Below are 17,649 nucleotides of genomic sequence, written 5' to 3'. Positions count from 1 at the left end.
GAAAGAATTGGGCCATGCTATGCATGTATGTACATTTTCTCACAAATTGAGCATGAGTTCAAAGATTGCTTTCATGCATGTGTTCATCTCACTTACATTTTGGGAGTTCATCATGTTTTCCATTAGATTGTCAAATTTGATCATGTTTTGAAAAGGTTGGATTCAAGAAAAAATCATGCATGTTGTGTTCTTCAAACATTTATAAAGTTTAAGTTGAATTTTGTACAATTGGCAAACTCTTGGACCATAATTTTGTGAAATGATCCTCAATTCTTCATGCTTTATAAGTTTGCTTTGTTGTCTCAAGTTTTGGGGCCCAAGAGGTGTGTTTTGAAGATTTGGAATCATGTTTTGAAGCTTGGGAGCAAATATGGAAAACCCAGAATTTTGCTTCCACGCTCGAGCGAGGAATCCTACGCTCGAGCGACCATGTTTGTTTTCATTCTTCCGCTCGAGCGACAGAAGGCTGGCTTGAGCAGAAATTGCAAGCTCTCAGAATTTTGAAAGTGTAAAAGCACGCTCGAGCGACAAGACTTGCGCTCGAGCGAGGACCTGTGTCTCACACTTGAGCGAGTATCGAGCGGAGATTTTCAGCAACCAGTACTTTTCACATTTTTGCAGATCGCTCGAGCGAAGGAGTCTATGCCCAAGTGACCAATCACATTTGACATGTACGCTCGAGCGAGACCCCTATTTTAGCAAAATTTTGGCTAAGTGTTTCAAGTACATTTTTGCATCCTCATTTCATCCTAGGCATTCCTAGGCCATGATTAAGACTCCATAATGAGGTTAATGGCTAAAAACACACTAAGAACAAACGAAGTAAGTTATGTATAATTCGAGCTTGTGTTTCAAGTGTGTATTTGTATGTGTGTTTGTGTAGGTCACGCGCCTCAGGATAAGTGAAGTGCCATTTTGCCATCTAGTTGGGGCGACCAATTATTTGTGAGTAATAACTTTGTAAAGTTATGTTCAATATTAAGTATTTTTCTAAATAATATGATACGAAGTAATTAGTTTTCTGAAATGCTATGCTATATTTGAAACGAATGAATGATTGTCCAAGATTCTGAAAATTATTCGTGGCATCCTTAGCATCATATAATATGCGTCCCTTTATGGGTCATCAGGTCCTTTTATGGGTCATCAGAAACGTCTCTGTGCACATGAGTCATCAGAAAGCCTTCATGGCAGTCCCTATGGGTCATTAGATTTGTAATGCTAATGGATGTGTCACGTGTTATAATGATGCATGTAGAAGCTTTGAATACGAACGTAAGTATGCCTATGAATCTACTCTGTTATGATAACCGATTATGTACAAGGCTTTGTTTCTGTATGGATATCATTCTGTAAAATCTTTACTTTGTTTTTATTCACTGGGCTTTAGCTCACTATTTATATTATGTATGTAGGTGAGCAAGCACGTGATCAGGCCCAGAGTTGATGGCCTACACTTCGGTTTTGTCAGCCAACCCTTGTGCTTCCCGAGGAGGTTCCGATTGAAGTCAAGTTTCACGGCTGTTTTTGTAAACACTTTAGACTATGTTTATACTATGTTGTGTTTGGTGAAGATGTTTGTTGGCATATACTTGGTATGTGCGTAAATATTGTATCTTGTTATAAAGAAGTTTTAAGCTATCTGCCTCATGTATGTCAGTACAGCTTAATGGACTATTCGTATTTTGCATGATGCTTCCGCAACCCCTTGTTATATGCTATTATGTCATGAGGCCTTTGGTAATCCGAGGATTACTGGCCGATTACGACGCTAAACCTATGGGGGCGGGTTTGGGTCGTAACAAATATTATGGAAGGTAAGATTGAAAAAGATAAATGTAGTTTTAATCCTATTTATTCAATGCAAAACAAACAATGGACGTAATAATTTATCTCAATAATTTAATTGGATAACTAATACTATATTAATTTTATGGATTATTAATACTTTCACTATTAGTCATTTGCATCAAATAGGGCCTTTGACTCTTATGTCATTTTGGTCTCTGCACTTTTAATTAGTTCAATTTTGACATTTAATTTTAGATTTTGTATCAATTTAGTCAAATTGATAACTTTGATTAGGGTTTTTGAAGGAAAATTGTTAATGAGCTAATTGTGATTAAGTCACTGAGTTGAACAAATTTACAATTTTATCTATAAAAACATAACATGTCACTTATGTGCTCATTTTTTATAATATATATATATATATAATTGTAATCAATTGGATCAAATTGAGATAAATTTATAAATTTAGAATTAAAATTAAGTCAACTAAAATTACAATAACTAAAATGACACAAGACCGAAAATATAGAGACTCAAGATATAATTTGCCTTTCCCCTCCTCCATTATATACATTAAAAAGACCTAATCACAGAGGGGTGACCTCTGGGGTTAGGCCCTAAGAAGTCGAGGTCTCAGAGGTCATCCTTAGATAGTGCTACACAACAGTCATTTAATCATATAGCAGTAAGTTGCGAACTCGCACACAGGCGGGCATTCAAACCCACATTCTTGATACTAGATACCGTTTGCTCAGACTTACAAAATTTGTCCTTTCGACTATATTTGTTATCGTCCCAATAATTAATTTTGGAAGAGTTGAATCTAGGATCTTGAGATTTGTATCCCTAAATGATTGTTAAGTGATAAAAAAGGGAGGGGAAGGGGTAGGGGTAGGGGCAGGGGTAGGGGTGCATAGATAATTAAGAAGTTTGCCTAGAAGTATAAAGTAGCCACTATTGATCGAGCGCTAAGACCTTATCAATCGGCCACCCCCCTTGGGGATTCTATTTACACCTAAAAAATTATTAAGTATTCCCAATTTTTAAGTACACCCTATCTAATTATATAAATTTTATTTTATTCTTATTACACCTTATTATTTTTCCCAAATTACCCTTAAGATAAACCCAAATAATAAATAATAAACAAACTAAAAAAATTAAATTATTTCAAAAACTTTTTAATATAGAAAATAATTCTCAAATATAGGGAAAAAACAAAAACCGAACTTATAAACATATAAGCATTATAAATATAGAAAAAACAAAACTTTTACATAAACGTTATAAAATATTTCAATATAGGGAAAAAAACTTTTACATTATAAATTATCCACAAGAATATTCGTGGAAAAGTAAAAAATCAAATTTATAAGCACATAAGCATCAGAAACTAACAAGAAATAGTAGTTCTTAAATAATATATTATTTAAGTGATAAAATAAGAATAACTCCAATAATATGTTATTGTTAATTTAACTAGTAGACTCTTTAATTTTTGTCAAAAAAAGATATAGAAAATAATTGATGGTACTCTACAAAAATTGCGAAACTTCTTTATATGAATACTTACCTCATTTTTGACGAGTTGATTCAAAAAAATATTTTGATTATTACTCTCATCTATTATTTGATTTTGTTCAAACTTTCTTTTAGGGTTTAGGGTTTCAAAATAATAAAAAACAATAATTTTGATGATGATGATGGTGAGTTTTGATAGGATGGATTGGAATTTTAGAGGGAGGATGAAAAAGAAGAATAAATAATTTTGATCTTTTAAGGAAGAAGATACAAAAATTTAAATAAGAACAAAATGAGAAAAAAAAAATTTATTTTAGATTTTAATATATATTATTCTTATTAGTAAATATAATAGAAATTAAAATTATGAATTTAAATTAGGCGCACTGAAACATATTTTGCGTTCAAATAAAATCCCCTTCGGTTCCATCGTAGAAAACTGTGGCCCAAAATGAAGCCCAATTACAATTTGACAAATGCAATCAAAGGCCCAATAACCCAAAGCATCTCATCGAGTCCACAACCCCACTCTGTTTGTGTAGAAAGCGACAGAAGAGGATAGGAGAGGAGGAACAGAGAAGAAACGAAACCCTAGAGGAAGGCAAACCAGGAAATCAAGCATGGTGTGTATACGCAAGGCTACCGTTGACGACCTCCTAGCAATGCAAGCCTGCAACCTGTTTTGCCTGCCGGAAAACTACCAGATGAAGTACTACCTGTACCACATCCTGTCGTGGCCACAGCTCCTCTACGTAGCGGAGGACTACGGCGGCAAGATCGTTGGCTACGTGCTGGCCAAGATGGAGGAGGAGAGCTCGGAGTGCCACGGCCACATCACCTCCCTCGCTGTGCTCCGTACCCACCGCAAACTGGGTCTCGCCACCAAGCTCATGACGGCGGCTCAGAACGCCATGGAACAGGTGTATGGCGCCGAGTATGTGTCCTTGCATGTGAGGAAGAGCAATCGAGCGGCATTTAATCTGTACACGGAGACGCTGGGTTACAAGATTCATGATGTGGAGGCCAAGTACTATGCTGATGGCGAGGACGCATACGATATGAGGAAGCTACTCAAAGGTAAGCAGCACCACCACCAGCACCACCCTCACCCTCATCACCATCACCATCATGGTGGTGGGTGTTGCTCCGGTGAGGCAGTGAAGAGTGGGGACACAAATTCGGAATCCAAGGCCGGGTCCTCTGAGTGATGCCTCACCTCAGAGAGGTAAATTGAGATTTGGAACAATATATTTAAGTTATGGAAATTATTATTATGTTTATTTGAACTATGTTGTGATTTTGTTCACTGCAAGTTTTATGGGTATGTGTTAATGGTTGTGGAAATGGTTCTCCATGTTAGTCACATCACTTTTTTTTACGTAATAATTCCTATAAAATTGCTTTGGCAAGTTATGTATTCAAGTGGTTCTCTACCTGTATATACTTTTGTGATATTATTAGGATTATTTTAGTGATGAAGGCTTTGTGCCTTTCATTTGTGTTGATCGATATCCCTCAAGTTTGGGACAGTCACCCGAAACAAGTGAAGGGGTAATAAACCAGTCTCTCCTATGACTGATACTGATTCTATGATTATTTCTATGAATCCTAAAGGCTACTTACAACCATACCTAACAGGGGTAAAGCTTTTTACAAGTGAAAAACTATTGTATTTAGGGCTTATTTTGTACCACCATGACCTTAATTTAAGGTATTGGTATTCCTAAGAGGAGACACCGCTCCAGCAGTGAGGGCTTCCTCACTAGCTTTGATTTGCCGTGTGGGTTCTTAGGTGTATCCCCGCTCTAGGTCTATTTAGAAGCTTCCATATGGAGAGTTCTGACTTTCTTTAGAGGGTTGAATCCCCTTAGGGACAAGCAACAAGCAATGCAGAGCTACTTATGAGAGTGTGTTTAGCCAAAGAGAATCCTTGCCTCTTCTTATTGAACTCTACCCCTTGTTTTGAGTCCATGAAATTAGTTAAGTGACTGATCAGTATAGGTCACGGATGAGCTACCAACAGAGAGAGAACACGTTGCACTTTTAGCTTCATTTTCTTGTCTTTATGGCGAAGAACCCAATTAGTCTCACATTTGGATTTATGGACTTCAAATGAATAGATTTAACATTACTCAATCAAGGAGCATAATTTGTAATTCAATATAATATTTTGTATCTAGTCATCTAGATTCCAAAAATGGAGTTTGCTTAGATTCATGTGTTTGAAATAATTTCGTAAGTATATTTATTTAAAATCCATGAGTAATTTACTTGTACGAGTATTTTAAGAAAATACATGTTTTCTATCTCTACTCAATCATTCACTTTAAAATTATAAATATACCTCCAATCAGTGTTTTTAAAGGCGAAAGCGCAAGGCGAGGCGTTTTACCCTTATTGAGGCGAGGCGTTGAGGCGTAAGCCTTTTAAATTTTGATTTATTAAATTTTTATAAAATACAAAATTAATTAAATATAGCATAAAAAGAGTACAAAAAATAAGAATTACCAAATAAAATTCTTAAAGGCCATTCTAAGCATATAACCAAAATTAATTAATAATTTCAAGTATTATAAGTGCTTTCTAAGTCATTCTCATTAATACGATAATAAAAAAATAACTTAAGTGATAGTCAAAATAACTTAAATTTCAATTGTTCAATAAACAAAATTACTTAAAACTCTAATACTCTATAAACAAAGCAATAAATAAATAATAGGTCACTCTAAGTCATCCTCATTAATATTGTCATCATCTTCGTCTGCTATATCTATAATGGGATAGGTTCCATCATCTATTCCACCAACTTCTTCAAACTCCATATCTTCATCCACAAGGGTGCATCTTGCTGCCTTGCCTTTTCCTCTATCATTTCCTACACAAGAAATATGATTTCAAATTAATTAAATAGGCACATACAATAATATGTATGCAACTAGTCCATAATTGTTTAACAACTTACTTGAACCTTCACCAACTTTTCTTTTCTTTGCATTCGAAGATGAGTCAACATTAATTGTAGTCGTAGTTGATCGATTCTCCACACTTCTATCATATGTAGTGATAGGCACAGTCCTAATTGCTTCAGCATCGAACAATTCTTCTTCATCAAGCCAAGAAGCATCAAGGGAGAGGACAGGATCTTCTTTTTCAGCAATCCATTCATCATCCGAATCAATTTCATCAATTAGTATTGGATCAATGTTTTGTCTTCTTCTGATACTCCTCTCTCTTAGTTTAGTGTTGTACTTCACATAGACCAAAGCATTCAAACGTTTGTGCTCAAGCCTATTCCTCTTTTTTGTATGAATCTAATATAATAATATAAGAAACGAAATAAGAAACATGAATATTTTATTTCATGCATACGAAAGTTTAGGAAAGAAAGATATATTACCGACTCAAAGGTGCTCCAATTCCTCTCACATCCCGAAGCACTACAAGTTAGACTAAGTACTCGAATAGCAAATTTTGTTAACTTTGGTGTTTTGCTCCCAAAACGAATCCACCAATCAGCTACATAATTTGAAAAATGCACAAATAATTTCAATCTCGTATTTTAATTTTATAGAATGTAATTGGAAAATTATTTTCATATTAGTTTCTTACCGGGAGAGCGTATCGCTCTGGAATCAATTGCAACACGACTTCCGAATTCCCCTTTTGCTTGATCATAATAGTCCAATTGGATATCAGCCTTGAGACGCTCATCATAACTCAACATTCTATCCATGCACTGATACAATCCTAGCCTTACCTCCTCAACATTGGAGAAGGAATCTCGATAGCGCAACTGAGGGTTTAGATAATAACCAGCAGCATGTAAAGGTCTATGAAGTTGTGGTGTCCACCTTGCATCTATCTTATTCCAAATTGGTCCGTACTTCCTAACATTTCCTCCACAATTGAAAGCAATCTTTTCTTTAGCCACATCCATCAACTCATAAATGTAACCCATAGCAGCCCTCTCCTCTGAATCAACTTCTCGCAAAACACTAACCAAAGGTATTGTGCTTTTGATACAAAAAGCAACATTAGGCCAAAATTTTGGATCAAACAACACAGTTGCACGAGCCTGTACCCCTTCAACCTTTCTTGCCCAACTACTAGAAGCCCACTTTTCTGAAGAAAACATAGCTTGGAGTGGTTGCTTTTGTTTGTAAAGACTTTGGAGAGTAAGATAAGCAGTGGCAAACCGTGTTACTGCTGGACGGAGTAGTTCACTGTTCTTTGTAAATGATCTCATCATTGAAAGAACCCAACAATGTCCATATATAAACTTGACCACTTGCCTAGCTAACGAGAGAGTTTGGTCACAGATTTTTAATTTTCCAATGTCCTCCAACATTAAATCAATACAATGTGCAGCACATGGAGTCCAATACAACTTCTTCCTCTTCTCCATAAGTCTTGACCCGGCATTGACATAGTTTGAAGCATTATCAGTAATAACTTGAACAACATTATCTTCCCCAATTTCATCTACGACACTATCAAGATAGTTAAACATCAACTCCCCATTTTTTATAGTATCAGATGCATCAATTGATTTTAAAAACCAAGTTCCAGCAGGGCTATTCACAAGAAAATTAATAAGAACTCTACTTTTCCCATCTGTCCAGCCATCAGACATAATTGAGCATCCATATTGTTTCCATGCTTTCTTATGTTCCTCCATCATGACATTTATATCCTCTACTTCTGCTTTAAGAATCCAAGTCCTCAATTCATGCATAGAAGGGGGTTTCAAACTAGGTCCATAATTTGCAATTCCATCAACTGCAGCTACCCAATACGGATCATTCACTAAATTAAATGGAAGAGCTTTACAATATATAAAACGCCCAATCTTTCGACATACATCTTTTCTTTCTTCTTGTTTCCATTTGGAGTTCAGTGTAGATTGTCGTGCTTGAGAACTAGCAAATTTATCCATTGGACCCCTCGGTTTTGGTGGTTGTGTCATACTACCAGTATCGCCTTCAATAGATTGAGAAGCACCACTCTCGCCCTTTGCTCCAGCACCCATCCCAATTTCATATAGCATCTCATTACGGGCACTTTTTTGCTCAAAGAAATTTTTTAATGCTTGTTGGCATTCCAACTTTACATCTTCAGGAACTTTTGAACACGGTTTAATGCCTTTATGCGTACCGGCTAGATAATTTTTAAATCGACTTACAGTACCACTACAAGTTTGATCACAAAATTTGCATCTAAAATATTTTTCCCCATCAACTTCTTTTATATACTTCCAGACAAAATCTTTTCTTTGGCCTTTGGGTTCAGTCATCCTTTTTTTTTTGTTATCCCCACCAACTTATCAACTATAAAAATAAACAAATAAAAAAATTAAAAACAAAAAATATGAGAAGAGAAGCTCAATTAAAAAAATTAAAAATTAAAATAATAATAATAATAATAAATTAAACGAGAATATATTAGAATTACATTGATAATAAATTAATGAGGGAGGACTCAGTTATATAATAATAATATATTAATAAATTAATGATGGATGACTCAGTTATATAAATTAAACAAGAATAATATATTAATAAATTAATGATGGAGGACTCAGTTATATAAATTAAACAAGAAGAAGCTTAATAATAATATTAAATAATAATATATTAGAATTACACTGATAATAAATTAATGAGGGTAGACTCAGTTATATAATAATAATATATTAATAAATCAATGACGGAGGACTCAGTTATACTTATACAATAATAATATATTAGATAAGTGGAGTGGAGATATTTGTGTGGACAAATACAGAGAAGAGAAGCATCGGCCATTGAAAAAAAAAAAGCAAAGCAGAGAGATAGAGACGATGCAGACAAAAATGAGAGAGTGACGATGCAGACAGAAGAACGAGAGAAAGACGATGCACAGGGAGACGATGCAGACAGAGCTGAACGAGAGAGAGAGACTCAACTCAATTCGAGAGAAAGAGAGAGACAGACTTCGTACCTGGAAAACCCTAATTCGTTGAAGAAGACTGATTCGAACTTGTTGGACTCCGATTTGAAGAATATGGACTTCCAAGGTATTTATATTATCTTCTTGAGCAATTTCTGTTTGAATCGAAGTCTTTTTCGAATTTTGATTTTTGAAATCGAAATCCTCAAAAGGCTTGCGCCTCACTGTCCAAAGCGTGAAAATCGTATAAAGCGTTTCAGATGCTTACGCCTCTGTCTTTGATACGTACGCATAGCTGGTGTGTCGCCCAAAAGATAACGCATCTGTGCGTTTTCCGTACGCCTCGCCTCAAGTCGCGTCTCAAGTCGCGCATCATATACGCCTTTGAAAACATTGCCTCCAATAGTTAACTTTCTTACAATTTTATAAAGTCTGAACGTAAACCCCTTCATTTCAAACCCACTCATGTTAATGGATCTCAACCCAAATTCTTGAAGTTTTTCGGGTACAAATTAATGTGGAACGGTCGCATGGTGCTTTCTTTTTGGGTGCTTTGGTGTATTTGGTGAAAAAAGAACATTGACAATGAGCTTCTATGCACTTGGGTTTTTGTCACTTCACTAATACAAGCTTTAGTCATATAGGCAGAAAGAAGAACGGATAATTTATATGATTAGAAACTTCTTTGGCATTCAGTCGGGAAAATGTAGTTTTGAAGCAAGCTAGTTGAATTCACTAGTTGTGTAGTCAGATGTGATGTTGAAGCAAATAGTACAAGTAATTGAAGATTTACATTGTCAAGGATGTTGAATTGCACCAAGATAGATTGCTTAAGATGACTCTAAATTCTGTTAAAGATGTTGTGACTAAATAGGTTGCTTTAGATGCTCAAGCTAATTGATGCACTTGCTGGGAGTTGTGCACTCAAATGTAATATTGAAAGTAAATAGTACAAGTAATTGAAGGTTTACATTGTCATAGATCTCAAGTTGTGCTAAGATGGGTTGCTTTCGATCACTTCGTAAATTCTATTAAAGATGTTGTGAATTCTTAACTAAGGTAGGATGCTTTAGGTGCTTTTGCACTAATAAGTGCATATTTGGTGTGTCATCAAACATAATATTAGGATTTCTTGTCGGCTCAGAACAGATGAGAAAATGTCAATTTTAACTTGCTACTTTGTTGCACGCACCTTTGTAAGTTTAGTTGAATATATATCTTTGTTCTAAGTTTCATGAACTTATCTCCATTCAAATTTGATTATCATGCTTTTCAATAGGTACCTTGTGAGGAAAAATGGTGAGATTTCCTAATAATCTTTCTTGATTCGAAAATAGGTTGAGTCTATTGGCAAAGCAATCTGGATTCACTAAAGCAAATCAAAACTGTCCCGTATTGCTGTGCTTAAATTGCTAAACTTACACTACTTTTATAGAAATTTGGGTGCCAGTTAGTTTTTACTTATTAGTAGTCTTGGAAACAACAAGTTATGCTTTTCAGCTATATTGCACGCTATCATTTTGTGTGATTTTAAGTTGCCTGATATGGAAAGATCATTTGTATTTAGAATAGAACACCTGAGGGCTCATGTCAATTATTCATGAATACTTGAGCATATGTTGTTGTCGGTGTGGGGGAGTGGTTCTGGAAATACTCTTTGGATCCAACGGGGCACTCGAGATCCTTAGCTAGTAACCTGAAAAAGAATGAACACTTCGGTCCGGGGTGCCGGAATTAGCACTCTGACGGATAAGTCAGTATATACTTTCTCGATTGCTTGTATCTTAAGTTAAGCGTACTAGTTCTCACATACCTCTTTTGTGGCTGTTCTTCTTGTATTTATACTTGCCTCGGGGTCTGGCCCACTTTTAATCCACCTTGTGAATGCTCACTAGGTTTTTTCTGTTATAAATCAATTCTCGCTCAGCTTCCCGCTTAACTGGTTCAGGGGCCGATTAGGGCGTTCGTCTTCCGAAAGATGCAAGGTGGGGCCGAATAGGGATGTTCATTCAATAAGCTTCCAAGCATGTACACGGCCCCCTCTGCAGTCCTTGAAACTCGGCTCCCACAATTGCCCCCCAAACATTCCACTAACAACTTAGTTGGCGTGTTTGGTTTCGGACTTGAAAGGTCAAAAATATAGGTTCGGCGGCTACCCTCATTCTAACGTAAATGTCAGAATGCACACAATTTTCGGTCATTATTACACTCTCCCGCCCCCTTGTACATTTCCCTAATTTATTGTGATTTGAAACTTCATTGTCTCTTCGAATGCATGTTTTTTGAATACTCGAAGCTCCTGGACTGCCAGTCGATATACATCCTCCATTTCGCATCCTCTGCAACTCCTTTCCGTATGTCGTTGTCTCCTTTGCTCCTTGTAAGTTCTCTTCCCCTTTTTTTCGAATCCCATTTCCTTGCTTATTTGTATTTAAGCACTCTCCTTAAACTTGCTAGTATGGCCAAACATTTGAAAGATCTACTTTTTGCGGACCGTATTTCTGGGTTCCAATGCCATTTTTCCATCCCCGATGATGTCTATTTGTCACTCGTAACAGACAGCACTCTTGATATGAAGAGGGATGATGAAAGTACAATAATCTTTCCTCACTTATTTATCGCTGAGGGCGGAGTCCGTTTTCCCCTTCACCCATTTCTTAGGGCTGTCCTTCGCCATTGGGGTCTAATTCCTTCGCAACCCAACGTAAACTTTTTCCGCATCGTAATGGGGATTATAGAGTTGAACCGGCGTCTTAGGATCAACCTTGGCATACCTGCCATTCGGCACTGTTATGTTTTGGCCAAATCATCTGGTCGGCTAGGGCGTTATTTTCTCAGGGCCAGGGACACTGACCATCAGTTGGTAACTATGCTTGCCAGCTCTGGCAATTGAGTCGACGATGTCATGGTTGTCCACGGTAACTGGGAATTTTGCGAAGGCGAGGATCGCCTAGACCCTATACATAGATAGAAAGGTGAGCCAGGTTACTTTGTAGCTCCTTACGCTTATCTATTTTATATTTACTCGGCCTTCTCTCGAAGTACTAATAATTTTATATTCGTGCAGGCAACAATTTGAAAAAAGTTCTGGTTTCGGCCGACAACGCAGTTCTTGTGGACATCAAAACCGCACTCCAGTTTTTTGGCCGTCCAAATATCCAGAAGCACGGGAGAGCCGCCCATATACTTCTGAGGTACGAGCCGACTTACACAACATTTTCGGCTGCGGAAAACATTCCGATTCCACGCGGCGAACAACGTCTCACGGCTGTTATCTTCCCCCGCTTCAAAAGCCTTAGGCAAATCGGTTTCAAAACCTCCGATTCAGAGCAGGCTGCAGAGCCAGTAGCCAAGGATATAGTCGAACAACCGAGCCAATCTGATTTGAAAGCCGAAGTCGACGAGGCTCTTCACTCGGCGTTTGAAGCAGCCGGCCTTAATCAATCCGATCCTCCCTCCACTTCAGGTCAGGAGGAAATCCCTTTCGAAGATATCTTACTGATTTAGGAGATCTCCTCGGCTCTTATCCTGAGAACATGGCGGGGGAATTGCTCACGCAATTTGGCATGAAGGAAAAATGCCGAACAGATGGCCGCCCGGCGCAGAGTCGAGACCATCCGTTCCGAACCTGCCACGGCTCAATCCTCCGAGCCTGTTGTCATAGAAGAAACGACACAGGTTGAGACGGCCGAGACTGAACTGGTAGTCAAACGGCTGAGCCCAGAGGCTGATCAGAGGGGGGAGAAGCGTGCCGCCGAGAGCGAAGCTGGCTTTGAAGAAAACCCTACCGACAAACGGCCGCGCTTAGAGGAGTCGGATTTGGCTGAGCCTTTTGTTGTTCAACCAAGGATAAAAAATGTGCCGATTTCCTTTAATTCCTCGGCTTTAAAAGACCCAGCCGTGGCGTTGAGCGTGGCTTCCTCGATCTCCCTGCCGGTTGACAAGGCAGTTTTTCGGGGCGGAGTCAGACTTGCTGGCGATAGCATTAGCCGATCAGTCGGCCCTTCTGGTATATGACTAGATCTTGTATGTAGTTTTCTGCCTATGTTTTTGTTCTAATTCCCTGTTTTGCAGACGGTCGAAAGGATAGCCGAGATAGGCCGCCGTCAGCATGACGCTATTGAACAAATTGGCCTTTTTAAAACGGAAGTTGAAAGTGAGAAGAGCAGAGCCGAGTTAGAGGCGGCGAGAGCGGCGATGGAAAGTGCAAAAGCGGACGCCAAAGTGGAAAAGGCGCGGAGTTCTGACTAGCTCAGATTGGCGGCCAAGGAGAGGGCAAACGCGAGCGAAGACGTGCTCAAGTTAGCCAAGGAGGTGATTGCCAAGCTGGAGGCCGACTTGGAAGAATCGAAGTAGGCGAAGGAAAAAGCTGACTCCGAGACATCCAAAGCGTTCGAGGCTGGGAAGGATGCCGCCCTTCAAAATTATGTGAAAGAAGTCCCCAAGTTCGAGAATCGGGGATTCAAACACGGCTGGCTCAAAGCCCTTGCTGCCGCTGATGTGACATTGGCCATGCTGATTCCATACGCGCAGGTGGACGTTGGGCCGCTGGAGTCTAACCCCGAAGATTGACTAGGGCGACATTCTGATTTTGTTAGGCATCTTTTGTGAACAATTGTAATTGTTTAATTGTTTCTTTGTTTTTTGTTTGTTAGGTTTCTGTTAGTTTAAGGTAATTTTCATGTATAAAATGGCGACTATCTGCGCTCAATTTATCAATGAAAATTTCCTTTTCATTTCACTATTAGCTGTACTTAATTTTTGATATTAATGGAGAGTTTTGCTTTTCACTACTTTGGATAAAATGATTACTGTTTATTGTGCATGCTAACTATCGATCTGATAAGATGTATGATCATGAGATGAGTAAATTAAACATCCCAAAGAATGGATGTCGACTAAATAACAGTGCAACTTGGCAATTTAGTGATTTAGCCGAACAAGTAAATCGGCTCAGGGCCTTGTCGTCTAGCCGAGCCTATGCGCACGAGCAGTAGGGTGACAAGGGAGCGGGAGAGACGCCAGCCCCCTCGTCGTCAAAGCAGGTCTCCTAGAAGGGAAAAACAACAGCGGGGCAAATCCCCTCAACCACGCTCCAGAGGAGAACTCGGTGCGACACCGCGCCCGTTGAGTTTTGCGGTCTTTGTGGGGAACAAACCGATGACGGAGGCGGATTCAATCGTTTATGACCCAAATGTGGCGGTTGAGTTTGCTCGACAGATTTTCCCACTAGAAGCCCAGCAGTCGATGGCCGGTCGATAGGATTTTGAAGTATTTCGGGAGGGCATCCATGGGGCGGTGAAGGGGTTGTACACCGCCTATGAAATCGGCATGCGTCTACGTGCTGCCCGGCGGGATATAAAGCAGAGAGATGAATGCATTCAAAGCTTAGATGCTCGCGCGGAGAAGGCCGAGCGCGAGCTAAGAGAGGCCAAGGCTGTCGAGGCTCAATCGGCCGGCAAAGCGAACCTGATCGTGGGGGAGAGAGTGACCCAACGACTAATAAGTCATGCGATTGCCGATCGAGACACGGCTAGTATGTTTGCGATTGAGACTGCTAAGGCTAGGGCTTATGAAAAAGGCTTCCATGATGGTTGAAAGGTCGGGATAGATAAGACCAAGGAAAAACTCGCCGAGAAAGTCTGCTGATGAGAATCGTGGATTCAAACACGGATGGATCAAGGCACTACAGGCCTTGGATGCTCTCCGGGCGGTAGGCGTTGATTCAGCGTCGCCGTTATATCAGAGTCGTCAATTTCCCTTCTCGGCCTTCGAAGTTGAGAAGAGTGATGATGAGGGAGACACCGACTTAGACTAGATATTGTAAATACTCCCAACACAGATTGGGAGCAAATTATGTATTGATTGGTTAATTTAATGAAAAGCTCTATTTTAAATATTTGCATATTTCGATTTATACATTTTGAGCTAGTCGGCAGGTGTAATGAAACATTTCGTTTTTAGTGCGTGCATGTTTCAACTTTCGCCTACTACGTCTGCTTTTTAATCGTAGTAATAATGAGAAGCGCGCTGAATCCACAGCTTTTAATCGGCCCAAAAGGGTCATGCACTGATGGGGTTCCGAATTCGGAGACTTGGCCAATCGTGATATCTACGAACGACGCTCCGAATTCGGAGGCTTAATCGGCCTAAAAGTGTCCTGCACTGATGGGGCTCCGAATTCGGAGACTTGGCCAATTGTGAGATCCACGAAGGGCGCTCCGAATCCAGAGGCTTAATCGGCCCAAAAGTGTCCTGCACTGATGGGGCTTCGGATTCGGAGGCTTTTTTTGTCTTGGCCAATCGTGATATCCATGAGGGGCGCTCCGAATCTGGTGTCTTATTCGGCCCAAATGTGACATGCGCAGATGGGGCTTCAAATTTGGAGACTTAAATCTTGGCCAATCGTGATACACGAAGGGCGCTCCGAATCCGGAGTCTTTATTCGGCCCAAACGTGACCTGTATGGATGGGGCTCCGAATTTGGAGGCTTTTGTTGTCTTGGCCAATTGTGATATCCGCGAAGGGCGCTCCGAATCCGGAGTCTTATTCGGCCCAAATATGACCTGTATGGATGGGGCTTCGAATTCGGAGACTTATCTTGCCCAATCGTGATATACAAAGGGCACTTCGTATTCGGAATCTTTATTCGGCCCAAACGTGACCTGCATGGATGGGGTTCCGAATTTGGAGGCTTTTTTTTTGTCTTGGCCAGTCGTGATATCCACGAAGGGCGCTCCGAATCCGGGGTCTTATTCGGCCTAAACGTGACCTGCACGGATGGGGCTTCGAATTCAGAGGTTTTTTTGGCCAATCGTGATACACGAAGGGCGTTCCGAATCCGGAGGCTTAATCGGCCCAAAAGTGTCATGCACTAATGGGACTCCGAATTCGGAGGCTTTTTTTGTCTTGGCCAATCGTGATATCTACGAATGGCTATGAATTCGGAGTCTTATTCGGCCCAAACGTGACCTGCACGGATGGGGCTCCGAATTCGGAGTTTTTTTTGACTAATCGTGATATCCACGAAGGGCGCTCCAAATTCGAAGTCTTATTCCGCCCAAACGTGACCTGCACGGATGGGGTTCTGAATTCGGAGGCTTTTTTGGCCAATCGTGATACATGAAGGGCGCTCTGAATCTGGAGGCTTAATCAGCCTAAAAGTGTCATGTACTAATGGGGCTCTAAATTCGGAGACTTATCTTGGCCAATCGTGATATATAAAGGGCGCTTCGAATCTGGAGTCTTTATTCGGCCCAAACGTGGTCTGCACGGATGGAGCTCTGAATTCGGAAGCTTTTTTGTCTTGGCCAATCGTGAGATTCACGAAGGGCGCTCCGAATCCAGAGGCTTAAATCGGAAGACTTTTGAACTGAATTTCGCAATGAGAAAACATGAAACTTTGCATTGCAAAAGTGAAATATGTACATGGTAAACCATTCAAAACGAGTATTATGCCCCACAGGTCGGGTTTAATGATAGAATTTACGCAAGTGCGTTGAATTCCAAGGCCGTGGCAGACTCCTCCCAGACATGTCTTTGAGCCGATATGCCCCTACTCCCGCGATTGAGTCGATCTGATAGGGGCCATTCCAGTTAGGACCCAATTTTTCATCAGTCGGATTCCTGGCGGCTGGAAGCATTTTCTTCAGGACCAACTCTCCTGGTGGATAGCAGTGTAGTTGAACACGTTGATTATACGACTTAGCAAGCTGCTGTTGGTACCGTGCCATGGATGCAAGGGCACGGTCTCTTTGTTCTTCAATCAGAATCAAATCCAAGGCTAGCATCTTGTCGTTTCGGCCCATATCAAAAACTTTTGATTTCAAGGTTGGGAGTCCGATCTCCAAAGGGATGATTGCCTGCATTCCGAAGCACAAAGCGAACAGAGTCTCCCTAGTGGACCGCCTCGGAGTAGTGCGATGAGCCCATAACACACTCGGCAATTCGCCGACCCATCTGCCTTTAGCTTTCTCCAGTCTCTTCTTGATGCCGTCCAAAATAGATTTGTTGGAGGCTTCAGCTTGGCCGTTACTCTGAGGATAGGCCGGGGTGGAAAAATAGGGCCGAATACCATACTTGCTGCACAGTTCTCGGTAGACACCGCAATCGAACTGGGAGCCGTTGTCTGAAATAAGTGCTCTCGGAATGTCGAATCGTGTTATGACATTACTCCATACAAAACGCTTCACATTAGTATCTCGAATGTGCATTAGTGCCTCCGCTTCCACCCATTTCGTGAAATAATCTGTTGCAACAATCAAAAATCGCTTGTTGCCCGGGGTGCGAGGCAATGGTCCGACGATGTCAAGTCCTCATTGGGCGAATGGCCAAGGACTGGTTATAGAGCTTAACTTTTCAGCAGACAAATGGGTTAAGGAAGAAAACTTCTGGCATTGTTCACATTTT

The 17,649-nt window shown here is 40.1% G+C and overlaps 2 protein-coding genes across 8 annotated transcripts in view; one reads left to right on the top strand and one right to left on the bottom strand.

The window, feature by feature from the left end:
• The first annotated feature begins 3,822 nt into the window (after positions 1–3,822).
• LOC114268469 (Acyl-CoA N-acyltransferases (NAT) superfamily protein) overlaps positions 3,823–17,649 on the top strand; it is a 47,409-nt gene continuing 33,582 nt past the window's right edge. For 5 of the 7 annotated variants that reach the window (XM_028209650.2, XM_082922473.1, XM_082922474.1 and 2 more), the window contains exon 1: positions 3,828–4,537. In XM_028209650.2, coding sequence (XP_028065451.2) covers positions 3,933–4,520 — 588 coding nt within the window. In that variant the 5' untranslated portion in view covers positions 3,828–3,932 and the 3' untranslated portion in view covers positions 4,521–4,537. Of the gene's footprint in view, positions 4,538–12,307; positions 13,250–13,314; positions 14,034–17,649 lie in introns of those variants that run through there. The other 2 variants (XR_014365354.1, XM_028209649.2) reach the window with 2 other exon arrangements.
• LOC145823151 (uncharacterized) lies at positions 5,930–9,630 on the bottom strand. The gene is made up of 4 exons (XM_082922469.1): positions 6,922–9,630; positions 6,710–6,828; positions 6,275–6,623; positions 5,930–6,187 (listed from the first exon to the last, which is right to left on the bottom strand). Exons 1-4 carry the CDS (start codon positions 8,603–8,605, stop codon positions 6,033–6,035), a joined length of 2,307 nt encoding a protein of 768 aa, XP_082778595.1. The 5' UTR covers positions 8,606–9,630; the 3' UTR covers positions 5,930–6,032.

Source organism: Camellia sinensis, chromosome 3, assembly GCF_055761805.1.
Source record: "Camellia sinensis isolate YWXY chromosome 3, ASM5576180v1, whole genome shotgun sequence".
In the NCBI taxonomy this organism is placed as follows: Eukaryota; Viridiplantae; Streptophyta; class Magnoliopsida; order Ericales; family Theaceae; genus Camellia; species Camellia sinensis.
This window is presented reverse-complemented; position numbering and strand designations above follow the sequence as displayed.